General features: G+C 48.7%; 1 protein-coding gene across 4 annotated transcripts in view; it reads right to left on the bottom strand.

The window, feature by feature from the left end:
- Nucleotides 1–23363, bottom strand: part of Spi1 (spleen focus forming virus (SFFV) proviral integration oncogene) — a 33386-nt gene that overhangs the window by 6000 nt on the left and 4023 nt on the right. The window contains exons 2-3 of one of the 4 annotated variants that reach the window (XM_011239397.2): nucleotides 19598–19946; nucleotides 10234–10330 (exon numbers count right to left, since the gene is read on the bottom strand). In XM_011239397.2, coding sequence (XP_011237699.1) covers nucleotides 10234–10330; nucleotides 19598–19759 — 259 coding nt within the window. In that variant the 5' untranslated portion in view covers nucleotides 19760–19946. Of the gene's footprint in view, nucleotides 1–10233; nucleotides 10361–12766; nucleotides 13083–19597; nucleotides 19947–23363 lie in introns of those variants that run through there. The other 3 variants (NM_011355.2, NM_001378898.1, NM_001378899.1) reach the window with 3 other exon arrangements.

Genomic DNA, 23363 nt, shown 5'->3' with positions numbered 1-23363 from the left:
TTACAGATTTAAACCAACATGCTTGGCTCTCTCTCTCTCCCCTTTCTTTTCTTTTCTCTTTTGTTCTGTCATTGTCTTTCCTTCCTTCCCCCCTCCCTCCCTCCCTCCTTTCTTCCTCCTTCTTCCTTCCTTTTGAGACAGAGTCTCGGGTAGCACAGGCTAGCCCCAAACTTTCTGTGTAGCAGAGGATGATCTTGAAGTCTTGACCCTCCTGTGTCTACGTCCCAAGTGCCAGGATTACAGGCATGTGCCACCGTACCTGGCTTGGACAATTCTTTGTGAATGCAGTGTTTAACTTGGCTTTGTCCCTTTATTGTGCCACCTTGCCCTCTGCCTAGCGGCCACCCACATACTCTCAGCCCTTCAGAGAATGTTATGTTATTTGCATATCTGTGCCAGCTCCAATGTTCACTTTCTACATTCTGTGGGCAGAAGGTCTCAGTGCTCAATGGGATTCCTGATGCTAACTTACTGCCTACCAGGCATCACGCTAATTAACCCACTTCATCTCTCTGCTCTGCTCTGCTCTGCTCTGTGGAGGTAGAGGCTCCTCTTACACCTACACATAATTGAAAACAATAAAATCAAATCTTTACAAAAGAACATCAAATCCAGCCTGAGCTATATAGGGAGTTCAAGGCTAGCCTGAGCTATATAGGGAGTTCAAGGCTAGCCTGAGCTATACAAAGCCCTGTCTCAACAGGACTCTTCCTGTTGACAGTAAAGAAAGCTCTAATTCAAGACATTAAAGTCCTGCCTTTAACCCAGCACTTGAAAGGCAGAGCCAGGAGGATCTCTGCAAGTTTGAGACCAGATTGGTCTACGTAGCAAGCTCCAGGACAGCCAGGAATACACAGAGAGACCTTATCTCAAAATAAAAAAAAAAAAAAGTCTTTTGTCTACAATGGCCACTGGTAGTGTAGTGTCATGATCCGAGCTCACTTCTGTGTAATTCCAGGGACTTACACAGTATTTTAACTCTTACTACACCATGCCAGCTCTCGGGATCTAAGCTATTACTGTGAAGTAATGTAAGCTTTAAGTAAGACCTATGGTGACACAGAGAGCCTCTCCTGATGCTCCTGTCCATCTGTCTGTACACACCCATCCATCCATTAGCTACCCATCACCCAACCTCTGTCTATGCAGCCAGAGCCACCCAGCCAAATGAGAGCCCATTTGTGACAAGGTCTTGATATAGAGCCCAGGCTGGCTTCATGTGCTGGGATCACAAGTGGAAACCACTATAGCTGTCAGTCCATTTGTCCTGATCCTTTCTTGTTCCCACCCATTCATCCATGTTCTTACTTAGTCCTAAGAAGAACAAGAACCAAGCGATATTAAGATTACAAAACACCAAGCCTTAAGAGTCACTCAGCTGAGCTTATCTCCTCAGGACAGAAACCCCAGGCTGAAGGCCAGGGCTGTCCTCAGAAAAGCAAAGTATGCTCAAACCAGAAGACCAGGGACTGCAGAGATGGCTCATAGCTCAAGAGCACTGACTCTCTCCCAAAGGACCTGAGTTCGGCTCCCAGAGCCGTGTTGGGCAGCTCAGAACAACTGGAGCTCCAGGGGGACCTAACACCTCTGCCCTCTGAGGACACTAGCACACACGTGTGCACACACACACAAGCAGGCACATACACCTACACACAATTGAAAACAATAAAAACAAATCTTTACAAAAGAACATTAACATCAGCCTGAGCTTTATAGGGAGTTCAAGGCTAGCCTGAGCTATATAGGGAGTTCAAGGCTGTCCCCACAGAACAGAACAAAATAAAGCAAATAAAAACAAACGAACAAACAAAACCAGAGGAGATAAGGAATCAAGAAAGGAGGGGCCAACAAAACAACCCTCCTTTTTGGGAAATTACTACCACTGCAGAACAGCCTATCCTAAAAGCCTGCAGGCATGTTGCAAAAGCCTGGTGAGCAGGAGGTATTTGTTTCTCTCAACGGCGTACCCTGATTATTGGCATTTTAATTCTTACCCGGACACAGAGTTGAATGTGGCTGTATCAGCATCCTATTCACCCCACAGCATCTATCCCTGTGCCAGGCACAGAAAAGACCCTTGGTGTCTTATTAGACGAAGAGGTGAATGTGAGGGGGATGGAAGGTTTGATAGGTGGAGGAAGGACAGTTGCTAAGGAGGCTAGGTGGTTGGTTACATAGGTGTGTGAGTCAACTCCAGCCCTAGGACTAAGATTCCTAAAAGCCAACAGTGCATAAAGAGATGACTAGTGTACTAAAACCATGAAGACTTATGCATTGCTGTGGGGCTTGTAAAGCCGTTGCTGCCATGATGAAAGGTAGCTTATCAGCTCCTCCAGGGAAAAGAGGGGCTGAGGAGATAGCCCAGGGATTAGGATTGGGCACTGCTCTTCCAAAGGACCTGGAGTTCACTTCCCAGCAGCACCCACATTAGGCAGCTCATAACTTCATAACTGCCAGTAACTCCAGCTCCCGGGTACTCAAGTATTCAATGCTCTGACCTCCATGGACACCTGCATTCACACACACACACACACACACACACACACACACACACACACACACGAAAGAAGTACCACAGGACCCAGCAAGTCCTGCACAGGAGTATAAGTCAGAGTCCTAAGGAGACTGTAAGCCCAGGTCATGGTCATAGCAGCTTTATTCACCACAGCTAGAAACTAGAAACAGCAGAAGTATCCATCAACAAGTGAGCCATTAAGCAAAATGTAGTGGTCTGGGTCATGGGCATAGCTGCCTTCCAAAATGAACTCATACAGTGAATATTATTCAACATATAAACAGAGAAATTCTGGCATGTGCTGCAACATGCTGAATCTTGAGACGTTCTGCTATGTGAAATGAGTCTGTTATAACAGGAAAATTGCAGTATGACTTCACTTATCAGAGGCACCTAATGTAATAATATTCACAGAGATAGAAAGTAGAGCCAGGCGATATTGATGCACGCCTTTGATCTCAGCACTTGGGAGGCAGAGGTAGGCAGATTTCTGAGTCCGAGGCCCAGCCTGGTCTACAGAGCAAGTTCTAGGACAGCCAGGGAGAGTTCTAAGACAGCTAGGGCTGCACAGAGAGAAATCCTGTCTCAAAACAAGACAAAACAAAAAAGAGGGAGGGAGGAAAAGAGGAAGGGAGGGGAGGAAGGGAGGGAAGGAGGGAGGGAGGGAGGGAGGGAAGGAAGGAAGGAAGGAAGGAAGGAAGGAAGGAAGGAAGGAAGGAAGGAAGGAAGGAGATTGCAGGTTGCCAGGGGCTGGCAGGTTGGAGGATGGGCAGTTGTATAATGGGCACAGGGTTTCAGCTTGGCAAGATGAGTTCTCAAGACAATGGTGATGGCTACTCCACAATGTGCATGCGTTTTTGTTTTGTTCTGTTTTAGACAAGACCCAGTAACCCAGGCTAGCCCTGAACTCACTCAGTGACCTTTAGATCCTGATCCTGGATCTTTGGTGTCCCCAGTGCTGTAATTACAGGCACAAACCACCATGCTCACATGCGTAGCCTTTGTGAGTGTATTTTACTACCCTTTATACCCTTGGATGGTGTAGAGGTGGCCTGGCAGTAGCACTTGCCACCAAGCATGACAATGTGAGTTTGACTCCTCAGGACCCATGTGATGGAAGGACAGAACTGATTCTGCTCTCCATGCCTGCGCTGTGGCACATTCATAACCACACATAGACAGACGGACAGACGGACGGACGGACGGACAGACAGACAGGCAGACAGATAGATAGATAGATAGATAGATAGACAGACAGACAAAAATATTAGGGTGGTGTCTTAGTTCGGGTTTTACTGCTGTGAACAGACACCATGACCAAGGCAAGTCTTATAAAAAACATTTAATTGGGGCTGGCTTACAGGTTCAGAGGTTCAGTCCATTATCATCAAGTTGGGAGCATGACAGCATCCAGGCAGGCATGGTGCAGGAGGAGCTAAGAGTTCTATGTCTTCATCCAAAGGCTGCTAGTGGAAGACTGACTTCCAGGCAACTAGGGTGAGGATCTTATACCCACACCCACAGTGACACACCCATTCCAACCAGGTCACACCTATTCCAACAAGGCCACACCTTCAGATGGTGCCACTCCCTGGTCCAAGGATATACAAACCATCACAGGTGGTAAATTTTATACTATGTGTATTTGATACCTTCAAAACCTCTCCTGACCTTGTCTAACCCTTTTGTTTATTTTATTTTGGTGTGTATGTGTGTGTGTGTACATGTGGATGTTCAGATGAGTGTGTGCACATGCAGAAGCCAGAAGGACTTCAAGCATCTTTCTCTTTCACACTCCACCTCTTTCTTTTCTTTAAAGCAGAGTCTCTCTCCAGACATGGTGGTGCACACTTTTAATCTCAGCACTTGAGAGGGGGCAAACAGATCTCTGTGAGTGCAAGGCCAACCTGCTCTACATTCAAGGCCAGCCAAGGAGGAGGAGGAGGAGGAGGAGGAGGAGGAGAAGGAGAAGAGGGAGGAAGAGAAAGAAACTGAACTCCTATTTTGACTCATCTGTCCAGGAAGCTCTGAGGATCTGCCCTGACCTCCAGAGTGACAGTGGTAACTGTACAATGGTACAGTTGGTAGCTATACCTGGCTTCTTAGGTAGGTGCTGGAGTTGCAACGCAGGACCTCATGCTTACATAGCAGGCAGTCTAACTACTGAGCCATAACTCCCCGGCTTTATGCTCATTACTTTTTCTTTCTACTTCTGCTACTCTTGCTGATCTCGTCTGAGCATCCACGGTGTCTTGGGTTAGGAAAGCTATAGCGATGTTCTTTTTTCTAAGTGCCCTTCACCTAGATCCTGTCCTGTCTCTCTTACATCTGATATCTACCCAGCAGCCAGTGGGACCATGTAAAATTGGTCTAATTCTACTTCTTAAGAGGCTGTGGCTAGGGGATAACTGGTTTGAGGTTAGCCTGAGTATATGATGAGATCCAAGAAAGAGAGACAGAGAGACAGAGACAAACAGAGACAGACAAAGGAAGGGGGTGGAGAGAGGTGGCAAAAATAGATAAAAAAGAAAAAGAACTTCCAGAGAGACAAAACTGAAAAATAAAATAAAATAAAAATCTAGATTATAAAAAGGAAGAACACATGGAATGGTGTCAGATGTCAACAAACAAACAAACAAACAAACAATAACAACAAAATCCTGAAATAATCATAAGACAGTAGGGAAATGCTTTCAATTTTCTAACAAAACAAGATTTTATTTTCACCCTGAAGTTTGACACAACCAAACTGCTGCTCACAGGTGAGAACACAGAATAGACGGGAAGAGAGACAACTCCACACAGCACAGCCGTGCTCCACCTCCTGCATAGCCTCTCTGGAGCTCCTGACTGTCTATCTGCTCTACGCTGTCCCCTGGGCTTTCTGCATATAGTGGCTCGCTCTGTTCTTACAATAATTCTGCAAAGTGGGTGTCATTACGGAAGAGTTAAGACACCTCATATAGCAGTCTGGGCTCTTATCGCCCCTCAACAGTATCACTGAGAAACACAGTTGGAAAGGTAGAACAGATATTTAAAGGAGACTCTAAGGGTCAGCAGAGCTATGTCCTAGTCACATGATCATAACAATGGGCACGTCTGTTCAGATGTATTACCATATAACAACGGGAAGCCTGCCAGGTAGTGGTGGCACACACCTTTAATCCCAGCACTTGGGAGGCAGAGGCAGGCAGATTTCTGAGTTCGAGGCCAGCCTGGTCTACAGAGTGAATTCCAGGACAGCCAGGATTGGAAGCCTGCAGAACTGTGAGCATCGTGTTGGGAATTGCTGTTGTCAAATGCTCCTCCTCACAGCCTATGTGCACGTACACATACATGTCTCAAACTGGAAGACTGAGCTGACTAATCTCTGAACACCTAGAAGGCTCTCAGTAAACAGCGATGTTTGTGGGGCTGGGGGGATGGCTCAGTGGATAAAGCACTGGACATCCACCATGTAAATTTGTGGTGTAAGTAGCAGCTCCCCCCAACCCTCCGTGATTCCAGGGCTCTGAAAGGACAGGTGTTCTCCAGAGCAAGGTGATATCAAACACACAGGATAATAGATGTACCACAAGCTTACTGCAAGTGTCACCGGCAGCGGGGAGGTGAGAGAGGAGAAGGCTTTGCCTGAGGTGCTGTATGTTTCTCACTACGGCATTGAGAGCTTGTTTTAAGATTTGCTTTTATTTTATGTGTGCAAACGTTTTGTCTGCCACACATAAAGCTATTCAGATCTTGTAATGTACGCCAATGTACCATGTGCACATGTGAGTTACAGACAGCTGTGAGCCACCATAGAGGTGGTGGGAGCCCCGCTGAGTCCTCGGCAGGATCAGCTGGTGCTCTTATCTGCACGGCTCTCTCCAGCACCTGAGCGTTTGCCATTTTGATAGTTTTAAATTAAACATTTAAAAATGTATTTCAGGCTGGCAAGATGGCTTCCACAAGTTGTTCTCTTACTACGTGCACACCACACACACACACACACACACACACACACCCCACATACAGAGAGAGAGAGCGAGAGAGAATATAAAAATAGAAAGCATATTTAAATTTTCACCAAACATAAGGCTATTCAGATCATGTAATTTCCTTGTCCAAAACTCTCCAGTAAGATTAATTACAGCTTAGTAGCAGAGGGCTGTCCTGGCAAAGACACAGGATACAACATATACTCCTCCATGGCCCTCAAACCTTTTTTGATCTGCCTTTTGATGGCCACTTTGGTTTCATGTTGTCTCCTGATGATGATCTGTAGCCATGTGTCTGGCTTCCTGCTCTTGTTTTTGCTGCTCCCTGTCCCCATCCACCTCACATGTATGGTCCTTTCTCTTCAGGAAGATTTCAGCTTAGCCATTACCCTCTCAAAGGCTTCCCTGAACATCATGTGAACAGAGCTTCCACACACCCATGAGTAGAGGAGGGGAGGTGTAAAATGAGTGGAAGGATGGGTATGGGTAGATGAGAGAGTGAGTAGATGAGTGGGTAGATAGGTAGAAGGGTAAATGCATAGAGGATGGATAGATGGATAGGTGGGTAGGTGAGTGGATAGAAAGATGGGTAGATGGATGGGTGATGGATGGATGGATGGATAGATGGATAGGTGGGTGGGTAGATGGATGGATGATGGATTGGTGGATGGATGGATGGATAGATGAATAGGTGGGTGGATGGATGGGTGGATGTATAGGTGAGTGGATGGATAGAGATGGATGGCTATCACCCAGGCCGTGACTCCTTTGGGGTTTGCATATCAGATATCCTCCATATCAGATATTTACATTAGGATTCATAACAGTAGCAAAATCACAGTTATGAAGAAACAAAAAAATAATTGTGTGTCACCACAACATGAGGAGGTGTATGAAAGAGTCATAGTACTGGGAAGGTTGAGAACCACTGCCCTCGCTGCTCGCTTGCTCTCTTGGGTACAGCAATGCTAACAACACATACTGAGCCCTCACCCGGTCCCGTACTTAGCATGGTACACACAGCCTCACAGAGGACACATGTCACCTCATCAACCTGTTATAATTCTGCGAGATGCTTCCATGATCTCAGTTTCCCAGATGAGGTAGGGGCACTCAGAGAGGCTCTGTTGCTTGCCCCAAGGCTGGCAACTGCTGAAGTCAATGAAGAAATTATTCCACTAAGTATCGCTTTCTTACAGTGTGGACACAAAGGACAGGCAGCAATCAGCAGAAGGATGGGAAAGGCAGAAAACTTTTCTTGAGTCTTCTAATAGAATGTTCCAGTAGGGATCCGGGACAGCACCGATACTCAGATGGCTAATGACTGCAGAGGTGGGGGTGGACAGGGCACCCAGAGACCCTGGAAGAGTCTCTGAAGGAATTCTGGGCTTTCGCCTTAAGTATAGAGCCATTTCTATAGCCCTGCTCCAGATACAAAGAACTCCTTGGAACTCTGAGCCAGGGAAACCCAGCTTCTATGAAGTGCTGGCTCCATCTTCAGCCACACTCCCACATCTGATATCTAGATATTCGGGCAACTGCATAAAGGTAAAAGTGAGGAGGCCAAACTCTTGAAGGAAATGCCTCTATCTAAACGTAGACTAGGCCAAAGAGAAAGCAACCGGGACTGAGAAAGAGGCTCCAAGCCCTGCTTTGCTTGTGAGACCTGAGCCACCAGGGGGAGCCCTCCTCAAACTCAGGGAGATTTCGGTCAGTCCTCCAACTCTGCTGGAAGGGTGGGTGGCTATGGTGTCAGTCACTCAGACCTGGTTCTTAATCTGTGTGGGGGAAAATAAGTATAACGCAGGCGGAGATAACGTATGTTATCTGAACTTCACCCAGGGAGGGTGTGTTTCTTGTACACTTTGAACATGTCTAAGAAGAACAAAAGAAGGCATTTGGAAGCTTTCCTAGCACTGGGGGTGGGGGTGGGGTGGGGGTGGTCCTGAAAGGACCCTGTGCCCCTGAGGTGGACCCTCCTGGCAGGACACACTTCCAGAGGACTTCATGCTGAGTGCCAGGTGAAGGTGCTCTCAAGGTTTGGCTTCCAAATGAAAAAGCCTTAACTGTGTGGCATCACAAGTGACAGTCCTGGGTGTGGCTGTCAGGTGTGGCTGAGGTGCTGAGCATTTTTGACCTTGAACCTCCAGATTCACGAATTACGGAGAATCCCCCATCCCGGTCTGGAACAAGGTGGCTGTGCTTCCTGGTTTGTTTCAGGCGACCTTCCCCAGGCACTAAGTGTCTCTTCCCTCTCCCCTTAACTTTCTAGAGAACAAGGCTGGGTTTTGGGTGGACAGTTGGGGCCAGGCCTCTTCACTATCTCCATCAGACCTGGGGTGGAGGGCTTGGTGTATGCTGAACAAGGGACACTCGGAGGCTTTCCCTTGACCAAGACTGGAGACCCTCTGGCATCTACTAAAAGTTGTTTGTTTGTTTGTTTTAAAGTTGCTAAGCCTTTTGCCAACAGAATTACCAAGTCCCAAATCTCAGTAGTGCAATAGAGAAAGGCTGTTAGCCACACAGTAAGGAAGGGAGGTTTTCCAAAGGGGGTTTTGGATAAAGGGGAATAGCAAGAAAAGAGAGAACGCGCTAGAATGAGTGGTTAGGAAAGAGCACAGGCACAGGACAGGTCACGTGGACCAGAGGTCACTGGCCTAATCAAGTCACTCAGCTCCCCACCTGTCCTCGTTTATTAAAAAGACCCCAGGCTGCCCAGGCCCAAGCCAGATGGGGTTCCACCCAGTGCTGAGATGGAAAGTGGACTACGCTCCCCTTCGCTAACCCAGACTCTCTCTCCAGTGATAAGCACCCACAGAGAAAAGATTAGTTTTCTTCCGTGGAGTCTCAGCAGGTGTACAAACCACATTTAAGGGCAGGTCGAGCTCCGCGCTCCCTGGGTGGAGGGCCAAGCAGAACGCAACACTGATGAACTCAGTGTGGTTTTGGAGTTTTGTCTTGTTTTTGGTTTTGTCTCACAATACTTTGGGCACTTTTAAAAATCAAACCTTATGGTCTTCTGGTTTTAAATTTTTATGGGACTTCTCTCTCTGTGTGTGAATGTGTTCTCTCTCTCTCTCTCTCTCTCTCTCTCCCTTCTTTCCTCTCTCTTCCTTCTTTCCTCTCTCTCTCTCTCTTCCTTCTTCCCCCCTCTCTCTGTCTCTCTCTCTCTCTGTCTCTCTCTCACTTCTTTCTTTTCTTTCTTTTTTCCCCCCGAGAGAGGATTACAGGGTTTCTCTGTGTAGCCCTGGCTGTCCTGGAACTCACTCTGTAGACCAGGCTTATATGTGTTTCTTGCACTTTTTCTTTTGGCTCTTTTTTTTTTCTGTCTGTCTGTTTGTTTTTTATTTTTATTCTGGTTTGTTTTTATTTTATCTTATGTTATTTTTAAGTGTCTATTTGTTTCCTAATCAGAGAGAAAGTGAAGGTGTGGATTTGGATGGTGGAGAGAATCTGGAATGAGTTGGGGAAGGGCGACCCACAATAAGAATATTTTGTATGAAAATAAATCTATTTTTTTTAAAGTCCCCAAGGACCAGACAAGATAAATGAGAAAGAAACTAAATTTGCCCTTGGCACAAGAAGATGCTCAGGGATCAGAGATAGGGCTGACATTGTGGGATACAGGGATGAAGTTGCTGCCTGCATCTTACTCTCAGAATTCCAAGTAACTTCAGGAGTCTTTTCCTCTCTCCAGCCCCAGGGCATGCTGGGATGAGGGGTGGAGGACCAGGTACTCACCGCTATGGCTTTCTCCATCGCTGCCCACGAAGGAGTAGTAGTCATGCATTGGACGTTGGTATAGCTCTGAATCGTAAGTAACCAAGTCATCCGATGGCTGCCGAGAGAGAAAGGTGTCGAGCCTGAGCTGTTGAAGATATTCCAGTGAGGTTTAAAGCTAAGTTTGAGGCCTGTGACCTTCCCTGACTGGGGCACCTGGGAGCTGCCCAGCCTTTGCTTCGAATCCAGAGCATTCAGGGACACAGTGGGTAAGGCGGTGCGGGAAGTTCAGGACAGCGTGCTAACAATGAGGTAGAGAGGTCAGAGGTCAGCAGATCCAGGGCTAAAGAGAGGGTGCATACAGCCCCTTCCTCACTTCTCTTATTATCCACTGCACCGTTCCACACACACCTATGACCATGGGGGCCTGTTGCCCTCTCCCGTTCCCACCAACTCATCTTCCCCCACACGTACAAACACTCCCTGTGACACACTTATACCCAAAGCCGTGGAGACTCACTCTCACATGTCCACACACTCACTCTTGGGTTCCTGTCTCGGTCTCACACACAGGCATCCTCACCCTCTCGTGAGCCCCCCCCCCCCCCGTCTCACACAGGCCTATACATCTGCTCACACTCACAGACACCCACTGTTCTCTCACCCCCTGCAGGCACACACATATATATTGACACACACAGGCTCACATCGAGTCCCAGCCATCAGTACATTCACATGCCTTTCAGAACCAACCAGGTCCCACTCTCCAGTGCTACCTTGGGGCCCTCTGTTACCGCCTGACCCTGACTCCTCCCCTCCTGTTAGCCGCTGTCCATCTAGTCTCAAGAAGGCACAGTCCGACATGATGACTGTCATGTTGATTATTTGTTTGTACGAAGGTCACCCAGGCAGATTTTGGGGATCAAGGAACTGTCCCTTTTGCCTCCTCCCTCCACTGTCCTTTTGATGGGAGACTCCCTGCCACCATTAATTTCTCTCTTCCCTCCTCTTTGTCCTCCTCTCCTTCCTTTGTCTTTCTTCCCTTCTTTCCCCATCTTCTTTCTCCTCTGCCTCCCTCATCTCCTCCATCTCTCACTTGCTAGGCACAGGGATATGCACTCAGAGCCTTCCCGTCAGTCACTGGGCTTCTCCCCACAACCACAGAGTGTGCCCAAGGATTGCACAATAGTTACAGTGGCCTTGCTTGGTGGGCCAGGGCTGCCTTGAGAGCCGGTCCACTCAAGAGATACTTGGTTGAGGCTGGAGAGAGGCTCCTGAGGCTGGAGAGAGGGGCTAAAGAGCTGGTGTGGGAACTGGAGGTCTGGCCTGTGTCCATATCAGCAGGAAGAAGAGGTCAAGGGTCAGGGACAGTGGCTTTAATTGAGGCAGAGTGAACTTCTGGGACACCCTCCATCACCTGTGCTTGCCCCAGCACCTTTCCCGTCCCAGGCAGGAGAAGGGGATCAGGGTAAAGGAGAGAACAGTGAGATTTGGCGAGCCTGTCTTCTATCCTGTGAGGAGACCAGAAGCTGGCCCTCTTCCCTGGGTTTCCAGGCAGCACACTAGGCCTGCCCCTGTTGCAGGACACTGACTACGATGTCAGGCCTGAGGTGCTACGGAGGGCTGGAAGGGATAGAGAAGAGATCTGTCTCTAGTTCAGGAACGCTGAGTCAGGTGGGCAGGCCCTGCTCAGCTTTTCCTCACTGCCCCAACACCTCCAAGGGTAGGAGAAAGCAAGAGGGTCCTCTCTAAGGGATTCTGGGCTGCCATTCGCCCAAAGCTGTGACTGTCACTGAAAACAGGAGGAACAGGTGGGATCCTCCCACCTGCTAGTGTCCCTGTCCCTGCCCCACCTTAACTCTAGCCAGATCTTCTCACTCCAGTCCCAATCTCCGTCCCATTCTGGCCCCAGTCCATTCTTCACCCGATTTCTCATTGAGCTAAGTTCTAGCCACAATCTAACTGCAGGGTTTCTGCTCTGTTCTTCTCTTGCCCGGCCTGGCCCTAAGAAGCCAGTCTTGGTCACTGCCCAAGACTCTCAGATCCATGTAGGCCCAAAGCCCAAACACTTGGATCAACAGCCAGGCCACAAACTGAATGTTGGGGACCCACGGGTGACTTCGAGTTCTAATAGCCTTTGCCTCAGGAGCCCACAGGTCTTGAGTTGAAACCTCTCCTGTTGCCTCCAGAGACTCCTAGGCCAGTCTCCAGATCTCCTCATCCATGGCCTCTCAGGAGCCGCCCTCGCCATCTTCAACCCAGAACCCTGCCCTAGAGTTCGGCCTGCCACTGAACCCATCTATAAATAGCTGTTCAGGCCCCACCGATCACAGCCCCACCATGGGGCCAGCCGGCAACCCTCAGCCCGCCAGGGCATGCTCTAAGGAAGCCAATGGCCCCTCGCTGGGTCTCAGACCAGCAGCTCCGGGGAGGAAACACCAACTTCCCACTGATAGGGAGCCGGAGGGCATCGGGTGGGCTGGTGGGTTAGTGGGCAGATGGTCACACATCCCAAAGCCCCAGGCTGGGCTGGTAGTGAAGCCCCAGTACTCACAGGGGCGGTGAGGGAAAACCCTTCCATTTTGCACGCCTGTAACATCCAGCTGAGCTCCAGGTTGGTCAGATCCCCTGCTTCGGTGGGGATCAAGGCGGATCCCCCTCAGGACCAGGTGCCCCGTCGGGGGACTGGACGGTCGTGGGTCAGACGCAGGGCTCAGGCCTGCCCCCTGAGCTACAGGAGCCCTGGGTGAGCCCCCTCCCTTGACATTGCAGGGCCAGCACAAGTTCCTGATTTTATCGAAGGGCCTGCCACTGGGAGATAGTCCCCTTGGGGTGACATCACCGCCCCAGCCCGTTTGCATAAATCTCTTGCGCTACAGGAAGTCTCTGGCCGGCTGGGGCAGGTGGTTCTCAAAGGGCAGCCCTGGGAAGACAGGGGGCCAGGCCCCTGCCCAGAGGAAACTGGGGCTGGGAGGGAGAAAGGCTAGCACTACCATGGAAGGCTTCTGCTGCTCCGGTCGCTAGGCCTTGCTGAAGTAGTCCACTGTTCTTTTAGCCTAATAATACCGATTTCTTCTCAGTCCCCTCTGGTGGCCAAGAGTCCCCTCTTCGGGGGGTCAGAATAGCGAGAGCGTGGATCCCTAATTTTGAGGGTGAATTTGTCAGGTGGAGGACTTTGGTCCCAAGGCTGCCAGGCTTGGCTCTTCCTGTAGGCCCTGCAATATCTGCTAGATCGTCCTAAGCCAATTAGGGCCAACAGTAGACACTGGGTCTCCCACATTTTATCTCCTTTCCAGACTTCTCAAGTGGGCTTCCCTTCCAATTGGGAAGGACATTGGCTTCTGATCCCCTCCCCTCCCAGCTAAGTACCACAGCTGGTGTCAGATCCCTAAGGACATTGTTCCCAGCCCAGTTCTCCCGGTTTCTCCAACCCTTGAACGTTACGATCTAGACTTCCTCCTTTATAAACCTTCCTCGCACGTTTCTTCTTTCCTCTGTTTTCCTATCCTTGTCTCTTTCTGATTGTCTGCTCATCTCTCCAGCCCATCACACCACCCATCCGTCTACACATCTCTGTTCAACCAACTGCTCATTTCTGAGCTGCCAGTCAGCTCGTCTGCTTACCCTCGCGGTTAGCAACGTGCTCATTTAGCCACTTGTCTGTCCGTACATCAGCCCATCCATCTGCTAACAGTTTGTATTTTTATTTCTTTATCTACTATATGACCTTCTGTCAATCTGGCCACCTGTCCATCCATCCATCCATCCATCCATCTGTCCATCCATCCATCATTTGTCTACACATACATTCTTCCACCCACACATCCATCTATTCACTTAATCTATATATCCATTAATTCATTAGTCTGCCTATATCCATCCATCTCCCAGTCTACTCATCTACTTATCTATTCTCAATGCACTTTTCCATCCATCCATCCATCCATCCATCCATCCATCCATCCATCCAACCATCCATCCACCCATCCATCCACTTAACTATTAATCAGTCTACCTATTTACATATCCATCCATCCATCCATCCATCCATCCATGCATCTTCCCTATGTTAACCAAGCTCTATGCTGAGTTCTGGGAAAGTGGAAGGGTTTCCTGTCCTTCAGACATCCAGTCTAGAGAGTAGAGCAATAGTTCTTTTCCTCCACACACACCTGTCCCCCACTTCTGACTCCAAGGACACACACACCTCTAGGGAGACTGCTCGGTTGAGCAAGAACTTGTTTTGTTTTTGTCTTTTTGAGACAGTTTCTCTGTGTAGCCTTGACTGTCACGGAACTCGCTCTATACCTGCCTTTGCCTCCCGAGTGCTGGGCTTTAAAGTGTATGCCACAGTCCCCTGTCTAAGGAGAACTTCTTGGTCAATTAGCTTCCTCCTGTGTATACTTTAACCTCTTGCTTTATGTAAAAACTAGCCTGATCCCTCCATATACCCCGGTAGTTTCTTACTGCCAGCAGAAAAGGAAGGGTCCCACCATCACCTTCACCTCCATCCTCTCTTTTCTTGCAGACACACTTGGGACTCCCCAGGGGGTCCAGATCACATGTCCTCAGGGCTCCCAGGAACCTGACTCAGGCCCCTCTCTGAGGTTAGGGAAGACACAAACTCACTCTACGCCAGCAGTTGTAGTTCTTCATGTTTCCACCAAATAGGCTGAGCTCCAGGTAACTGGATTATAGGGGGAGAATGGTCTGGGATGTGAGAACCAGGCCCCAACTGTTATTTTCATTCATTAATCCATTGCTTTGGATTGTTTTAGTAAGATCTTGCTTATGGTATCCTGGGCTAGCCTGGAGCTTGCTGTATAGACCAGGCTATCTTCAAATTTGTATTTATCTTCTCATTTTTGCCTCGATGGTGCTGGAGGGAGCCCCTTGCCAAACCCTAAACTCTTCTTTCCTTCCTTTCTCGCTTCACTCCTTCCTCAACTTGTGTCCATCCTTCTTTCCCTCCTCTCTCTCTCTCTCTCTCTCTCTCTCTCTCTCCTTCTTTTCCTTCTTCCCCCCTCCCCCCTTCACTCACCCCACCTTGTTTTTCTTAGGATCTCTAGCCCAGACTATCCTTGAACTTTTTTTTTAATAACTGAGAATAACTTTGGTCTTTTGATCCTCCTGCCTCCACCTTCAAAGACGTGGCCACCACATCCAATTGCTCAGTTTATGTGGTGCTGGGGATTGAACTCGGGGCCTTAAGTGTGGGAAAGCCTCTCTGTCAGCTTTCATCCCCAGACCCTAGCTTATTTTCTCTATGAGCATGTGTACTCATTTCTGCGTTCATCCAGCCACAAACATTTCACTCAGCGATTTCTATGAGCTGGACCTAAAGGCTCACAAACAGGCCCGTGGGGAGATGTGCAGACAGATTGTGGGCTTTGTGGAGAGAATGCAAGAGACGGGGAGTGGGTATGTGTGGGGCCAAGTCATTTGATCAGAGTCACAGAAAGGACATCCTGGGAACAGTGGGCAGAGGCTATCACACAATGCAGACTGACTGAGGAGGCAGAGAGTTAGAGAAGAACTTGGAGCAGTGAGCTGCCATCGCTGTGGTTGGGAGAAAGGCATGATGGGAAACCTTTACTGTTAAGCCCAGGAGCCTGGGCCAAATACAGCATCATCAATGGAGTTTCTGTTTGTTCTAAGCGGGGAGTGAGAGATTTATCTGATGATCACAGACAGGAGACCAGGTAGGATGTGTTCCCAAAGCATAAGGTTCAAAGGCCTCCAGGAAAAGAATCATTCTTTTGTCCTATGTCTGCCTGAGGCAGCCCATAAAAGAGAGCCAGGGGTACCCAGAAAGATGACAGAGTGGTTGACAGATTTGTAGCCCTTGCAAAAGACCTATGCTCCATTCCCAGTACCTACATGGTGGCTCACAGCTGTATGTAACACCAGTCCCAGGAGAACCAATGTCCTCTTTTGGCACACACATGATGCACATATAGGAAAAAAAAATAAAAATAAAACAACCTTGATCACATAAATAATTCTCTAAAAAGTTTTTTTCTCTTTTCTTTTCTTCTCTTCTCATCTCTTGTCTTCTCTTCTCTTCTCTTCTCTTTCTTCTCCTTCTTCTTCTCCTTCTCCTTTCTTCTTCTTGAAAGGGTTTTCTCTTTTTAGCCCTGGCTGTCCTAACTGAAACTCACTCTGTAGACCAGGCTGACCTCCATCTCAGAGATCTGCCTGCCTCTGTCTTCCAAGTGCTGGGATTAAAGAGGTACACTATCACTGCCCAGCAAAATAATTTTTAAAAAAGTAAAAGGAGATCCAGGGTGGTTTGGAAGGTCTCAATTATAAAGTGTATGCTTAGTGTCCTGAGTGCAATCCCTAGTACAAAATAGACCTGGCAATGGAGGGAGAGGGGAGAACACAAGGAAATTTAAGACCAAACTCTCTAGAACTGTGTGGGCTAAGGCCCATCCTCTGCATGACAGGATCCTGTGGCTGAGCCCACTGCTCTGCCTTCACTCCCAAGGCCTCTTCCCCTCTCGCCTCCAGCGACCTGCTGTTAGTAAAACCCCAGAAGTCTAGACTCTAAGAAAGCCCAAGTCAAAACTTGAACCTCACAGAGGGGACCCGGGACCCACAGAAAGGCTCCTAGCCTGACCCCAGTCACTAAGAGAAACACCCGAGACTATTGCTGTGGTGCTGAGCTAAATGTACAAACAAGATGTTTTCAGTTTGCAGTGAGTTTCGTCCTCAGAGGTGGTGGGGTAGTGGTGCTGTGATGGTTTTAAGTCGTGAGCAATAGAGGAAGCTGATGCACAGCCCAAGTTCATGCTGCCTTTTAAAAGACACTTGGGTGAGGGTGATAGCTCAGTTGGTAAAGTGTTCACTTGTAAGGGTGATGACCTGAGTTCAATCCCAGCTCCTACATCAAAAGCGAGGAATGGTAGTCTACCTTATAAACCCAGCACTGAAGAGATAGAGACGAAGGGCTCATCCTAGCCAAATCACTGAGTTCAAGGCATGTGAGGGACCCTGTCTCAAAACACAAGGGAGACAATGCCCTGAGAAACTGTGGAGGTTGGTAAAAGAGATTGACCTTTTGCCTCTATGTACATGGACACACAGACACATGATTGTACACACACACCCACACAGGTACATATGCACATGCACACACACACATGCAAATGTGACAGGGAAAACTGGGTCTAGGAGTCTGGAGTCTGTTACTTAGCTGGATGTTTCCATCCTTGTGACCTCATGGGACTAAAACAGCAACCTGTTAAACTGAGGCTTAGGAGACCTGACTCAAACAGGGTCCCTCAGCTTATGGGTAGAAGAGTGGGCTCTGGGCAGGTCCAGGTTTGCCAGCAGGAAGAGGGGGTCTGATATTCCAGGGAGGGAAAGAGAAACAAAATACAAAGGCCAAAGGGGAGAAGAGAGGCTGACAGCAGGAGCCTTAGGGAAGGAGGGAAGGGAGTGGGGGAGAAGAGAGAATACAGAGGAACACAGAAATGGGGGGACCCCAGAGAGCTGCTGGTCTGGAGGGGAGGGGACCTCAGAGAAGGGAGCGTAGCCCAGCCTCCTTCCTCTCCAGAAGAGAGTGTCCTGGGCTTTCTGGAGGTCACAAGTGCCTCCTCCTGGACAGTGCTTTTGACTCACTCTTGTTGGCAAAAAACTGCTTTGGAACCAAAAATATTGGGGCCTCCAGGGTACAGAAGAAAAAAAACAAAGTTTTAAATTCTCTTTATTTTTGAGTTGATGATATGTGTATGTTATACTCGTGTGTGTGTGTGTGTGTGTGTGTGTGTGTGTGTGTGTGTGTAATGTGCGCATGAGAGCAGGTTCCCTCAGCCATCAGAAGAGAATCTCAGATCCTCTAGAGCTGGAGTTATAGACGTCATGAGCCACCTGATTGGGTACTGGGAACTAAATTTTTGTCCTCTGCAAGAGCAATGCACACTCTCAACCATTAAGAACATCTCTGGGTGCATTTCTCACCCAGAGAATGGGTTTTTCTGTGTAGCCCTGGCTGTCTCTAAAACTCCCTCTGTAGACCAGGCTGGCCTCCATCTCAGAGATCAGCCTATCTCTGCCTCCTGAGTGCTGGGATTAAAGGCGCACCACCATGACCTGACATACATACATTTTAAAGTTAAAACACATTGTGTTTTCACTGTGTGTCTGATGGGGCAGGTATGTGTGCCATGGCCCACGTGTGGAGGTCAGAAGACAACTCTGTGGAGTTTGTTCTCTTCTACCATGTGCCTTTCCAGGGCTGAATTCAGGCTTCTCAGTTGAGCAGCTGCTGCCCTCCCTTGCCGAGCCTGTTGGCCAGCCCTAGGAAATGCATTTTTAATTTTAAGCATTTCCAACTTATGATTACTTTACCAGGAATATAACATGGTAATACAAGAGAAAAAAAATGTAGTTTGTTTAAAAAAAAAATCGGGCAAATGAAATAGCTTAATGGTAAAGGCTAACAACCTTGAAACTCTTAGATCCGTGGGACCCAGCTGGTGGGAGGAGGGAACTGACTCACATATGAGAGCTCCTCTCGCCTCCACACTCGTGCATGCCTCCACCCACGCCATGATGCACACACACTAAATATATAGAAAACAAACGAATGTATTTTATTGAGATAGTGTCTTGTGTTGGTTATACCCAAATTCCTGGGCTCAAGTGACCCTCAATCTCATAAGCAACAAGGACTACAGCTGAAGATGTACCCCAGTGTTTAGAGTTCTTCCCTAACATGCACAAGGCCCCGAGTTTGATTCCTAGGTTCTGAAAACAAAACAAAATAAAACCAGTAGCAAGGCAATGAATGTGTGTCACCAAGTCCAGCTTTGTATCTGCAGACAATGGGGCACCATTCATAAAATAGAGCACATATCATATGTATTTGCAGTGAAAGATAATTGTAAAGTTAACACCTGTTATGTAATCACCCAGGTGAAGACATGAACATGAAGCTTGCCCTACGTGCCCTGCCCCCATTTCCTTCTAGAAGGAACTGTACCCTAACTTCATCTCTGTGATTTTTCTTTCTGTCTGGCACAGAGGTTAAACCCAGGGCCTCACATGAGCCAGGCAAGAGCTCTGCCACTGAGCTGTATCTTCCGCCCTTCCTAAATATGAAACAAAATGTCACTAAATTGCCCAGCAGGCCTGGAACTTCCTGCCACCCACACACCCACCCACACCCATCTCATTCTCTCCAGAAGCTGGGATTCCCGGCCTGTGCCTCCAGTCCCGTTTCTTTGCGGTCCTGGGGATTGAATTGAAATAAAGGTCTCACGAGGACCAGCCAAGAGCTCTGAGTTACAGCACCATCCTGTCTGCTCTTCCTTATAAACATCTCTAAAAGTGCATTTCAGTTTTTAAATTTTATTTACTTACTTACTTACTTACTTACTAGTTGAGACCATGCCAGTCTGGTTAGCCTGGATCTCACTATGTAACCTAGACTGGCTTCGTAATTTATTTTCACAACAGAAAATGGATAGAGGAAACTTGCAGGGTCTTTGGTGTTGCTCTTGAGGCCCATGGGGATGCGTGTTGCTGTGGTTCTTGTCATTTGCTGGATAGTGTCTCGTGGTCACAGTTTCTATAACCAGGTCCTTATCAACTTGGGTTATTCTTTCTTTGTTCTTTCTTTTTTCTGGCCTTGAACTGACAGGTCTTCTGTTCCTGCTTCCCGGAGGACACAGTGTATTACAGGTTTGCCCAGTTATGTTCAGCCATCTTTTGCGCTCTAACCGGGGCTGTGTTGATAAAATACATTAGTTTATACACATGTAGGGATGTGTCTAGCAAAAATGTCTAACATTTGAATTACAAGGTCAAAGGGCAGTGCGTTTTTAATTCGGAGAGAGATGATAGACAGATAAGTATTGCCTTATCTTGCACAACTGAATTGTACCAATTTATCGTCCTAATAGCAGTACACATGATGGTGCTGCAAGAGGTGGCCTTCAGAGTGACAGGGAGATCAGCAGCCTGGTAGCTGTATATCCCTTTGTCCCCTCTGGGCTGGTTGCTGATGGGGGTGGGCAGGGTGTTAATGCAATCGCAGACTAGGCCAGCCACCAGAAACCAGCAGAAGCCCTCCAACTACAGACCCTCAACCTCCCTGGCACAGCACGGCACGGCAGCCCAAAGGACTGAGAAGTGAGAGGACTCCCCTTCCCACTTTCCTCCACACAGAACCCCAGGAGCTGTGGCAGAATGCGTGTGAAAACACAGACCTTCCCATCGAGGGCTGGGAAAGCTGACCATAAAGAGCTGAGCCTGTCCGTGTACTGAAATGGCCGTCTTGCAACTTCCTCTCATGGTTGAGACACTGGGAGAGGTTCCTGGGGCCCCAGCCTGCGTTACTTAGGCCCCTCAGAGCTCCACAAGTTTTGGCCACAACACTGGGTTGGCTCTTGAGAACATTAAGATAGTCAACAAGCTGGGTGTGGTGGTGCACGCCTTTAACCCCAGCACTCGGGAGGCAGAAGCAGGTGGATTTCTGAGTTCGAGGCCAGCCTGGTCTACAAAGTGAGTTCCTGTCTCGAAAAAACCAAAAAACCAAAAGACCAAAAAAAAAAAAAAAAAAAAAAAAAAAAAAAAAAGAAAGAAAGAAAAAAAGAAAAAGAAAGTCAACAAATATTTACTTGAGTTCTCTAGATGCCAGGTGACCAGAAGAAGCGAGAATCTTCCACTGCCTGTTAGAAGCAAAGGAGCTGTAGATAAAAGGGGCAGGCATCTGGGGAAAGGGGTGCACATGCTGGAAGGTTGATATATGAAAGGAGACACGCAGAACAGAACAGTAGATTTGAGCAAGCCCTGGACGCAGGTGAGGGAAGGAACGCACAGGGCTCCAAGCATCGGGGCCACCCAGTGTCGACATCATCAGATGTGGGAACAGCAGAAGAACCCTAAGAGCAGACCCAGAGGGGGCATCAATCAGGGCTGGGGGCTGGAGTTTGACCTTGACTCTGATTGTGGGCACAGTGGTGGGTACAGTCTCACCCATCAAGATCTGAAGTCACCTCCGTTATCAACCTCCCTGGTAGCAGGCAACTGAGCCTCTGAAGTGGCTTTATATCTTGTAGACTTACTCAGCCAAGCCAGATCAGAAAAGACGGGAGAAAAAGCCTCCTGCAAGTGCTTTTTTGAGTACTGTGGGCAACTGGCGTTTATTAAGTTTCTACTGTATGCCAATGTCAGCTCCTCTGACCTGTTCGTGGTTCCACCAGGCAGGACTTATCAGTGCTATTTTGCAGGTGAGAGACTGAGGTCAGAGAGGTGAGAGTCATGCAATGGGCACACACAGTGGCTGTGGGTTAGGGGCAGAGGGCAGAGATGCCTGCAGCTCTGAGTGCCCTAGGGCCTGGCCTTCTTCAGCTGTCTCACCTCTTGGCTTCTTGTGTCTCTCCCTACCTGGAAGTCTTCCTCAGCTCTTACCTGTCCAGAGCTGGAGCCCATACCTTGGAGGCCTGTGCTGGAGCCTCCTACACTGGGAGTCCAGCTAGCCCTACCCCCATGCCAACCAGAAGACTCAACATTCCCAGAAGCTCTGCTCTTTCTCAATCTCCCACAGGCTTTGCTCACACAGGCTCTCACTGTCTTCCACACCCTACTGGACACTCCTCTAAGTGCCCTTTTTTTTTTTTTTTCAGTTTGCTCTGTCTTTCCCAAGCCTTGCCTCAGTTTCTCCTCCTGTTCTATTCCGGTTCCTGGTCCCATGTGTTCCAGGGCCGGTGACTGAGAGATACAAATCTCCAGTTCAGCCCACACTCCTCTGAATCTTACTGAACCCCGTCTCCTGCTGACCAGGCCTGCAGATGCGGAGCTCTCACCTCCTGGCCACATCACTCAGTCTCCTGCACCTCAAACCCACCGCCACCCACAGCAACTTCCGTCTGCTCGCCACGGGCAGCACCACACCTCCAGCTTGCTCACCAAGGACAAGAGCTGCTTCCCCACTCAGGCCTACCTCCTCTAAGGCGCCCCCTCTACCATCCCATCTCTAGCTCCACGGGTTCTCCCCCAACCCCCATGGATTGGCCATGTAGCCTTCTGAGTTCCTTCCCCTCTCCAGAACTTAGGCTCAGCTCTACAGAGAGACATCAACAAGAATCACCTCCTAGCCTTGTTTCCAAGACTAAAAGTCTACTTAGTATGTGCCTCTTTCATTGGCTTCTGCCAGTGCTTTCTGTGACCTGCAGTGTGACTCCCTATACCTAATTATCTTCACAACTGAGAGCCAGGAACCCACTTCTAGGGACCTCAGGCTCTTTGTCCCCAGATAGGAGCAATAATAGAAGATACCTCTGGGAATGGAGGTGGGGATTTCTCAAGGCTAACTGAGGTAGTAGGCACAGAGTCTGTGTGAGACACACATGCCTGGCATCTCAATCTGGGGAAGAAGACAGTCCCGTCTCCAGAACTCAGCATCTTGCTTAGTCCTCAGTCCCTTAAGAGCTTCCGAGAAAAGAAGTCAGAGGATTGGAAAAGAAGGGCTGTGAGATGCTTTTCTCTTCAGGTCCCCACCAACTCAAAGGCAATGTCTCTGAGCCCTCTGCTCTCAGAAAGAGAGAGCCAGCCCAGAGGACCTGGTCTTGAGCGGAGACCCCGATCAGAGTAGTGGGCTCTTTAAAAAGATAGAAAACTAATAAAGAGCTCTTACTGTGGGCCCAGCACACTTGCCTTTTCAGTAAGACTACAGACAGGAATTGCTTCTGCTTTATAGGTAAGCCATGGGCTCATTTCAGGCCACACAGGTAGAAAGGGGCATGTTTGCCTCCCCTCCAATCCCTCGATGTCTGGGAAACTGCCTGAGGGTGCATGGTCAGGGTTTTGGGATGAATGAGGGGAGCTAAGTGGAGTTTCTGAGCTCAAGTTCCTTTCTATGGGGCCTAAGGTCAGTACACAGCTACCCAAGATTGGGTGGGAGACAGCCTACTGTGTTGGACCTGCAAGGAGTTAACTTTGTGAGGGGCCTGAGTGAATCAGACACTCCGCAGGCTACAATGGAAATTCCCTGTGCATGGTGTGTGGTCACCCAGAAAAGGGAAACGGTGCTTTTCAGAGCAGAGGACAAAGGGGGCTGGAGCCTGGGAGCAGATGCCTGCCCGGGTGGGGCTGGCAAGGGTATTGTGAACCAGGAGACCTGGCCGCTGGTTCTGTTCAGG

Source organism: Mus musculus, chromosome 2 (genome assembly GCF_000001635.26).
Source record: "Mus musculus strain C57BL/6J chromosome 2, GRCm38.p6 C57BL/6J".
Lineage (NCBI taxonomy): Eukaryota > Metazoa > Chordata > Mammalia > Rodentia > Muridae > Mus > Mus musculus.
This window is presented reverse-complemented; position numbering and strand designations above follow the sequence as displayed.